This window comes from Halyomorpha halys, unplaced genomic scaffold (genome assembly GCF_000696795.3).
Source record: "Halyomorpha halys isolate HHAL.00 unplaced genomic scaffold, Hhal_1.1 Scaffold222.1, whole genome shotgun sequence".
In the NCBI taxonomy this organism is placed as follows: Eukaryota; Metazoa; Arthropoda; class Insecta; order Hemiptera; family Pentatomidae; genus Halyomorpha; species Halyomorpha halys.
In genome coordinates, this window is record NW_027115668.1 from 1,097,940 (window position 1) to 1,107,613 (window position 9,674).

Here is a 9,674-nt window from a genome sequence, read left to right on the forward strand (position 1 = left end):
GAAGTCTGAAGGGGAAATAGATTCCGTATTGAAGTTAAGATTTAATGTTCAACCTATCTGTCAAAAACAGTACAACAAACTATCTTATTTATAAAAATAGATGCCTAAGAAAGTTTTATATTATTCTTTAAGTCCTTAAATATTTTAATATGTTTTTTTCAAACACACACGAAACTAAATTCACTCTAGACGCAAAAAAAAAAAAAAAAAAACGTGATCTTCCAAAATTAGGAGGGGGCGTCACATTTTTTTTTTCAAATAAGTTATATTTATCTATTCTTTTCCAATAATTTTTAAAACACTAATGAAAACTTTTTTTTTTTACCATTTAAATTTTAAAACTCTTTATTTATATCAATTAGTTACAAAACTATATAAAGAAAACAAGTTTCTGAAAACTGTCCAAGAATTTGATCGTCTACTCCTCCATCAGGCAATAGCCTATAATACATCATTGGCTTAATGATATAAAAAAGAGAACAAATTGAAGCTGGCTACAAGAACTGATAGAAATAAAATGTTATAATATATTTTTAAAGTATTTTCAATAATGAATTTTTCATTTTCGTCTTTTTTATAACATGAAATTTAAAGATTTAAGGAAAAATATGAAGACTGTGGATTGAAAAAAAAAATTGAATATTTTACTTATTTAAATTAATCATGAAAAGAAAGTGAATGATGCATCGATAGTTATTTTTTTATGTTATATATTACTAATGTTTATAATTATTTTTGTGTACTTGTATAGACTTATTTATGGTAAGATTAAAAATATCTCTGATTAGACTAAACTAAGTTTTTCCTCCTTGAGATTTTAAAATATTTATATATATGGTCTTACAGAATTGAGCTTTGGGGCTCCACAAAACCATATAATTCACCTCGTATCCAACAATCATTCAAATCCAAAATCCTTAATGCACTTTGTCGCAAATCAAGTCATCCATCAGGACCTCAATGTGCCTATATTTTGGCGATTTAGCCAGAATCAAATACTGATCCTTCCATGATAAGTAAGTAAGTGTAATAACACAGTTGTTTCTAACCTGGCTTCTCCTCCATTACCTGATAATCATCCTAGGCGTCTGAAAAGAAGATGGCCTTATGATCTTCTCCTCTAGAAATGTTTTGGAGTACTAACAATGGGTGGATTCTCTACATGTCAACATCAAATTCACTTGTATATATTTTTAATGCAATTGTAAATATGAATAAATAAATTTTTTAAAAAATAAAACAATATTTATAGCTAACTTAAAAATAAATTTTTTTTTGTTACTTCTTATTAAGAATAGAGAATACCTGTTTCATAGACAATATTCTATAGATTTATTTACTGGACTTTTTCATATCAATTGAGCGTAACTCATCAACGGTAAAATTAATTTTCAGAAATTCTGTCACTCAAAACCACTACACCCAATAGCAAAATGATATAGTGATGATAATGATATAGTATTGTAGACTAATATTAGCAATATTTTATTTTTATTTTATTTTTTTTTTTTTGTGGTATTCATTAACTGTTTCTTCTGCTCAGGTGGACTGTGGAAGAATCTACAGTTTGCCCGCAGTGTCTTTCACAATCGACGGTCATGATTACCAGCTTGAAGCAAAGGACTATGTTCTTAAAGTAAGTCGCTCAGATAGAATTAAAAAATATAAATATATATACTATCCTATATGAGATATTATTTAATTTTTCTAACCATTGCAGATGGAAGAAAAATCTAAAACAATTTGCGTTGTCGGGTTCTTGGATACGGCACAAGACGTTGTAATTCTTGGAGATGTTTTTCTTGGAACATTTTACTCCATATTCAACATTGGACAGAACACTGTGACTTTTGCTGATTTGAAGAAATAATTATTTATCAAGTTTATTTTTGTTGTTTCATATTTAAAAAATAAATTAAGCTGTTTTGTTAATTAAATTTTAAACGTTAATATCATTAGTATTTTTTCTCACACGATTTTCCTAAAAAATGTATATAATACATTAAAACTTCTGAAAATTGTTTTCCTTTTTATTGTCTTTATGTTTTATTCATTTTTCTTCAACGTTGGGGATTCTTTTCCTACCTTCAGTATTGCATTACCTTTATTTTATTATTTATTATTATTACTTTATATACTACAAACATATTTTTTTATATACACTTGTCTATTTTTTGTGTCTTTCAATATTTTAAAAATATTTTTGTAGTTATTATTTCGGATTATATTTTATTTTGTAATATTGTGTTTTGTTTAACTTGGAATGATGAACTATTTTTATGATTTCAACGTAATTCATGTCCACTTTAATTTTTTTGATTATATTATTTTCTATTATACGAAATATAAATAATTGGCGCCCTAAAAATGTGATGGAATTTTGGTTTTTTATTTTTTGAATCCGAAAAAAATATATAATTCATGTCCTTACTTTATACGAAGAAGATATACTTATAAGGGTTATTTTCAAAGAAACGAGCCGTTTTTTCAGTTCGATTTTTAAGAAAACTTGGGAAAGGAAGAACCGGAGATGCTCTCATCAATGCTATCATTTAAATTTATTTCTCAACTAAACAATAATTTTTATGTTTCTGAAGAAAATAAATAAATATAAAAGCAGTTGCGACCTAAGTTTTCACGCCCCCTATAGTTTTTCTACAGTATCATGCCTTAGAATTTTTCAGTATGGTTAGCAGGTTTAGAAGAGATATCTAGTTTTCATAAAACCTTTATGTATAACAGTCTCGGAAATATATGAAAACAATTTTTTTGTTGTAGAAGTATACACAATTTTTGGCAAAAACCCCAGTTTTTTGGGTCGCTGGTCATGAATCTGACAGATATTATCCGAGAACCTTTCTCTTTTTGCAAAAAAATCTCAGAACATTGGCACTTGTTTTGTATTTTCACTTTATCTCTTTTTTTTCAGAAAATATTTATTTAAAAATAAGTTGAATAAACGTTTTCTGCATATTATACCTGTGAGAATTTTCTCTATGATATATCATTAAGCATAGGCAAGGGACAAATTCCCAAAATGTGGACTGGCACATTTCGACAGACACTGACCATAGAGGAAGTGACCTTTCCTTAGTATTCTATATCAATGTAGAAAGCAAGGGCCAGGCACTTAGGCAGGTACAAGCTGTCATCTCACAATGGACTTGTATCAGTCTAACTATTTTATGTTTAACACATGTAAGTCAGTTCTCTCCTTAGGTCATGGTAACACTTCCAATTTCTTGGAAGGTTGGCCACCCTGTTTCTATTCACGCCTTTTCCCCCCTCCCAGATATTTACTTCTAATTTCATAGGCTCTCTAGGCTCCGCCTAATTTCCTAAACTATCTGATTGGTCCAAACCCCTTCTCCTATTTCACTATTCTTTCTACCCCCTCTTCTCAAGTGTTCATATATATTTCCTAGACTAGATAGCTAAGTTAGAAGAGAGACACACTGTAACAGTAAGAGTAACATGTATATAGTTCTTGTAAATATGTTAGAATAAAGTCATTTTAGTCTTCACTGATTTTTGTGTTATGTAACTCGCGCTCCAAAGAAACGAGACAACGTCCACCACACGATGACATTTCTGGATAGTGGAGTGGGATGTTCGGAATCCAAACTGGTGATCTGGGATTATAGGATTGGAATCTAGGATGGGTAATTAAGAATAATTATTTTTTATATATAATTATAAATGGCTATGTTGTTATATTTATTATATTATTTCAGGGACAAATCTAACCTCTTTCACTTTTTTAAGTTTTTCATTATATTTTATGTCTCGAACTATATCAGTTCATCTTCAACCTCCAATAGCATATAATTCACATTTAACAATTTAAAAATCTATGCTAAAATTAATTTTAACTAGCAATATATAAGCACAATTTAACACCATTCTAAAATGCATGTATATCAGTTATTAAAAAAAAAAAGCATCACATTTTGTTAATTAATTCTCATATTTTTTTTTCAAATTTTCTTTACTTTTTCATCATATCATATTACATTCTTATCAATAATTTCGTTTTGATATTATATTGTTAAAACGTTTAGTTTGTTTCCATTTTTTCTAAATAATAAATGAATGTAATTAATTAATATAAGTCGTTTATCGCTAACATAAATGTTCAAGTTTGAAAACCTCGGTTAGGTCACATGTTTTCCATTTTTTTGAAGTAACGGAAAACTTTTGAAATAATCGGTTTAAGTAAATAAAAACTTTAAAGTTGACCGAATACCTTGAAAAGCCGGATTGAGGAGGGTGTAGGGATGAAAACCTGAGTTGAGGGACGAGTATTGTTGTTGGTTGAAAAGGAACTGAGAAGCAACTTCTCGCGGTTGGGTCCCTCTTGATAAGCCGCAAGGCCAACTTCACTTCTCTCCCTTTGATAGCTCTCATCGATTAGAGTTCTAAGTCAAATTAAAAAAAGTTTGTCTGTGTCAAGTACGTGCTTTCCAACGCAATAACTATTCGTTTTAATAACATCATAAAAAATTCAAATATTGAGTCATAAATCTCTCAAGAATAATTATAAATCGAATCATCAGAACATAAAAAATATCTGGGATATATATATATATATATATTATATAAATTATTTTATCTTGGAATAAAATATATATTATTGAAGTTCTACCACTGGGTAGATTCTCCATTTGGCTGTATCAAGCATTCACATAACTAACATCAAATTTACTTATTGTATGTATTTTAATACAGTTCTAAATATCAATTAGTAAATTTAAAAAAATATATGAATTACTAATACGCAATACAGCTAAGCTCTAGATGTTATGTATACATCTTACATTTAAAAGATTACTGCATATTCAACATAATCAATATAAAGCCACATATATTTATATTTAGAAGATAGATGTCTAGATCTAAGTTTTAGATTTTGGATTACAAATTATATTAGAACAATTCAGGATCTAATTCTGTGAGTACTGTCAGCATTTTATACAAATAATTTAATTATATATTATTATATAGTATATTTGTTTGAAGAAGATCCCCCTCATACATTTTGGATAGGAATTCCATTTGAAAAACCAGTCTTCAAATTTCATCAAAACATTAATCTATTATCACCAAGAAACCGGAATGTCTTACATTATTTCCCATTTCAATCAATAGTCATAATCTATTTTAATAATAAGCTAACTAATCCATATTGTAAACCCTTTTGACTTAATCACATATACTCAGTTATACCCGTATATTATTCAATAATAGAGGTTTTATATTGACTTTTCACCATGGTTAATTTATTATTTACCTATTATAAATACAGTCCACCTCATTCATACCAGCTTACCAGCAAATAATTGATTCAGGTGATATCCCCCAACATGGTATTCCGGGGAATATTTGAATTAAACAATATTACATTAATACTCCTATATACTACATAGTAGCTATATTCGCATATATTACAACTCTTATTCCTGAATTTTTTATCTGGGACAATATTTCTCCTTTGATTAATTTTTTTTTTAGAATTTATATTTATCCATTTTTTTATGACTACTATAAAGCTAAGTGTTTCATTAAAAAAAAAATATGACCGAAGGATGCCCTTCACAATATAAGCATATGCTAAATAGAACTGTGAGCATCATTAGCGCCGTTTGTGGCCAATAGTAAAAAACAGTCTCTAGTGTTCGCTGTAGTGAAAAGCAGACAAGAGTGCAATATTTGTTGGGATTCAGAGAGATAACCATTTTTTCTACTCTCGAGAATTCAAAGTTATGTTACGCGCGTAACTTAAAGGAGTTATTCCCTGACTGGGGACGGGAGCTGGAAGAGAGGAAATGATGAGAGAACAAACCGCCGTATCATCCACATTAGTCGGTTTACTCCAAATTTTTCTCCTTATTTAACTTAAATATGATCTTCGTAAACATCAACTCACCAATGTTTGCTATCTTCAGTGGCCCCAATTCAAAATTATAAAATTAACCTAATCTCCCCATGTTTTCTTTTGACTACCCCATTAGAGCCAAGTAAATAATACAATACATTCTAGTTATGATTTCTCTTGTTCCCGATTCACAACCTTTATATTAATTTTTTCAATAATTACTATTTGTAGTAATAATTAGATAATTATTCCGAAAACCAAACATGTCGTGTGTCACACTATCGATAGCGAAATGCTCAGGCTGTAAGAGGAAGAGGCTTTGATTAAACTTCCGATTGGTTGTTGTAAAGTTCAGTCGAAAATAATCTTAGGTTTTCTCTTCTTCTTCGTTCTTCCCTTTTTGGGAAGAAATGCGTGATGTCCAGTTTTCCTTGACAATCATAAAAGATGTCAAGAGACTATGTGCACCTTTCGGCCAAAATCTCCGACTTCTCTGTCATTTGTAGGGTTTGTTCCCTCCCAGTTAATTATCTGGTCAGGACCAAGCTGATCCCTACTGTCTTCGGTATATTTATCGGCCTCCGGGTCTAGATCCGCCATGTTCAGTCGGAAGCAGGGCCACCAGTCTTGGCAGTTGCGTGGTCGAGATTTCCACTTCCTAATTCCTACTTCCCTGGTTTTGAGTGAGGACGAGTCTCTAGGTCTTCCCAAAGCTAAAGGTACTACCGCTCCTCAGCAACTTGAACGGCATGTTTCAAACTTTTGTTGCTAGATTGATCCTTTTCGAAGAATGAAAGTAGTTATGGTCTACGAATTGTTCAAATTCTATCTACGACTAAAAAGAAAATGTTAATTTTAATCATAAATCGCTTTCTTAATCGTAATTTTCTTTAAAAATAACTTCCAGTAAATTTGAACCAGAAAATGTGAGTACTTATGCTACAGTAAAATATTCCTCATAATCCTCTCAATTCACACCATTCTAGATAATATTTGAGGAAACACAACTTTACAGTATTAGTTGTCCAACATTATCAAGAAATTTCCTTTAAGAATTTATTCCATAGAACAGTCCAAATTCTTTCACTGGCAGTGATAGCATTGACAGTGGTAGCATAACAATTCAGAATGAACCTTGCCTGCTCTTGATGGAATGCCTGCCTGCTAAAAAAAAAAAAAAAGCAAAATTAATTTTTTTCTTTCATAATAAAGTACTGCTAAGGAACCATAACCTCTTTTGGGTACAAATGGAAAGAATTATATCTCAGCAAATGTGTTTGAAAGAAGCTAAGTCGGAAATAAATTTGAAATTGTTATATTATCTTAATGTATTGTTAGCATCTAATAATAAGTCTCACTGCTGTCTTACAAAAATATTCCTTGAATCAGAACTCATAAAACTAGAGGGGAAAAAACTGCAATTGTGAGTTTTTAATAGTGCAAATCCGGACGCCTTTGATTGGTAGGATTAAGGAATAAAGATAAATAAATATAACTTATGCCACATCATATCTATAACCTTATCTCATTGATAACAGGTAGTGATATCAAGTATCTTTGATATCTGGCACTCAACGCTCCAAAAAACAGTCGCTTTCATCAGCACCATGTTACTATCTGCTATTGTCTTTGCTACGTGTTATGGGATTGCTAGTGGAATTCACACGTATGTTGAGAAAAGTAATAATACTAATTATTTCATTCTTCGAGTCTTTATTTATATACCATTATCATTGCATTAATTGATTTATTGATTAATAATTTCAGTTAATTCTTCTATATATTGAAAATACTGTTCCTATTAAAAAAAAATAGTAATATAAGTTTCGTATATGTACAGTGCACATATTAATTGAATTCCCCATACTTCCATTATTATTCTTTACTCTCAATTTCATGAAGCTAGAGTTTTTTTTTTTTTTTAAACGACTCAATTTTAAGTTGCCGTCACGAAATAAGAAATTTGGGAATCGTAATGCGTGGAAATCCTTGTGATGTTCTTTGCACTCATAATAATAATTTTGCTTCTGTCTCCGTAAACTTTTAATTTCAATAATATCGAATCAGTAATCGGGAACATTATTTAGCACACTCTAGTAAGTTAAACCATTATATCCTCTAGTACACACTGCAAGAATGTTGAAGTATTTGTTTTAAGAATCAAGTAATGATTTACGAGAACAAGTTATCACTTCAGTACGTACCTATTACTTTAAAATATTCCTTGCATTGGAAAGTTCTTCCTCCGAACATAGTATCAAACGCTGTGAGAAGAAATGAGAAAAACTTGTGACATACACATATCAGAAAGAATTTAATGAAACTACGTGAATTGTATTATCTTATGTAATATTTATTATTTACTACAGAGTCATACGATAATATGAGACGTTATTAAAATTGTTCAATTTTTTTTTAATAATCACAGCAACGGAAGTATAGATATAAATTATTTACATTTATCGCAGGTTTTGTAATAAATTTATAACTTATTCTGAAAAAGAGAATAACATGAATGGTTGGATACTGATTATTCCTTCAATTTTAAATTCAATGGAGTGTTTTTATCCCAGTTGCTGACAAATTTAAAGTTTTACCTCAAAGATTCCTTAAAAATTTAGCTGATAGCACAGGATTCTTAAAATACTTTAATATGTCATATTTTTTAATCATAGTTATTGGTCAGTAGAAAGCAGAAACCACATTGCTTCAAAAGTCGGTCTGAAAAAAAGTCAATAAATTAACGCGTGGACTGCCAATTTGATCAAAATTTTGTCAAATGATTGTATTGTAGAGATTTTATAATTATTTTCAATATCTACTATATAATAATTTGCTAAGATAATTTTTTTTTATTATTAAATTTGCTAAAACATATGTATTTACTACTCGCATGCATGGTGTTGTCATGACAACACATATGTGGACAAATTTGAGTACACATACTTTTAAATAAGTGCAAAGTCATTGTGTGAAACTCATACTGTACTCTGGAGTTACTCAATGCCGAAGCCTCTCGGGATTGTTTGTTAGGATTGTATTAATATTCCTTGTGAAGTTTTGTTTGTTTTTAAATATAAGATGCAAAATTATTTTTGAGAATTGTTTGTAATGATTTTGTTACCTCAGTTTTTCTTTCAATTCTCACCTACTTATTTTGAATTGCTTAAGGATGACTACAAGTTGTATACACAAGTTTATGACCATATTTATTTTTAACAAAAACTTCACAAACATTTGTATATTTAAAGCTTTTTAAACTGAAAGAGTAAAAAAAAATAATAATAAAAATTAGTGAGTCTTTTATTTCCATGATAATTTCTTGATAGACATTCTTCTCCGAGTCCTTCTACATAACCTTGGCCACAGCCATTTCGAAATATTCTTGGGTGACATGGGGACATTGGGTCCTCTCTCGCAGGACATACATTTCTGCTTCAGTGCAGACACCCTGAAATAAATATTGATCTAAGATTTTTGAAACTCATAATCTCTTAAAAAAAAAGAAAATTGTTCAAGAAATTCTCTACACATTTATTTTTTTTTAGATTTTGCAAAGGCTGTCCAAAATCTAAAAAAAAAAATTATAATTATCAGGAGGGTACGAAACATTATGTGAAACCATATTTTGCAAATAAAATTGTAGGTTAGGAACACATACAAAACAAAACAAAAATTTATATTTGACTGGCGTTAGTAAAACTAATTTTTTTATTGCCCCTGTTCCTTTAAATTGTTTGTGAAAAAGAGACCTATTACTAAACTATATTTTATAGATTATTATCTTATTTTTTAATAT

The 9,674-nt window shown here is 29.6% G+C and overlaps 2 protein-coding genes across 4 annotated transcripts in view; both read left to right on the forward strand.

Annotated features, from left to right (window-relative positions):
- Positions 1 to 1,950, forward strand: part of LOC106679806 (lysosomal aspartic protease) — a 25,122-nt gene extending 23,172 nt beyond the window's left edge. The window contains exons 8-9 of the mRNA XM_014419155.2: positions 1,544 to 1,636; positions 1,721 to 1,950. Coding sequence (XP_014274641.1) covers positions 1,544 to 1,636; positions 1,721 to 1,870 — 243 coding nt within the window. The 3' untranslated portion in view covers positions 1,871 to 1,950. The remainder of the gene's footprint in view (positions 1 to 1,543; positions 1,637 to 1,720) is intronic.
- Positions 1,951 to 7,440: 5,490 nt separating this feature from the next.
- Positions 7,441 to 9,674, forward strand: part of LOC106679810 (lysosomal aspartic protease) — a 29,238-nt gene continuing 27,004 nt past the window's right edge. For 2 of the 3 annotated variants that reach the window (XM_014419158.1, XM_014419159.1), the window contains exon 1: positions 7,441 to 7,541. In XM_014419158.1, the coding sequence (XP_014274644.1) occupies positions 7,483 to 7,541 (59 nt within the window). In that variant the 5' untranslated portion in view covers positions 7,441 to 7,482. Of the gene's footprint in view, positions 7,556 to 9,674 lie in introns of all 3 variants that reach the window. The other variant, XM_014419160.2, reaches the window with a different exon arrangement.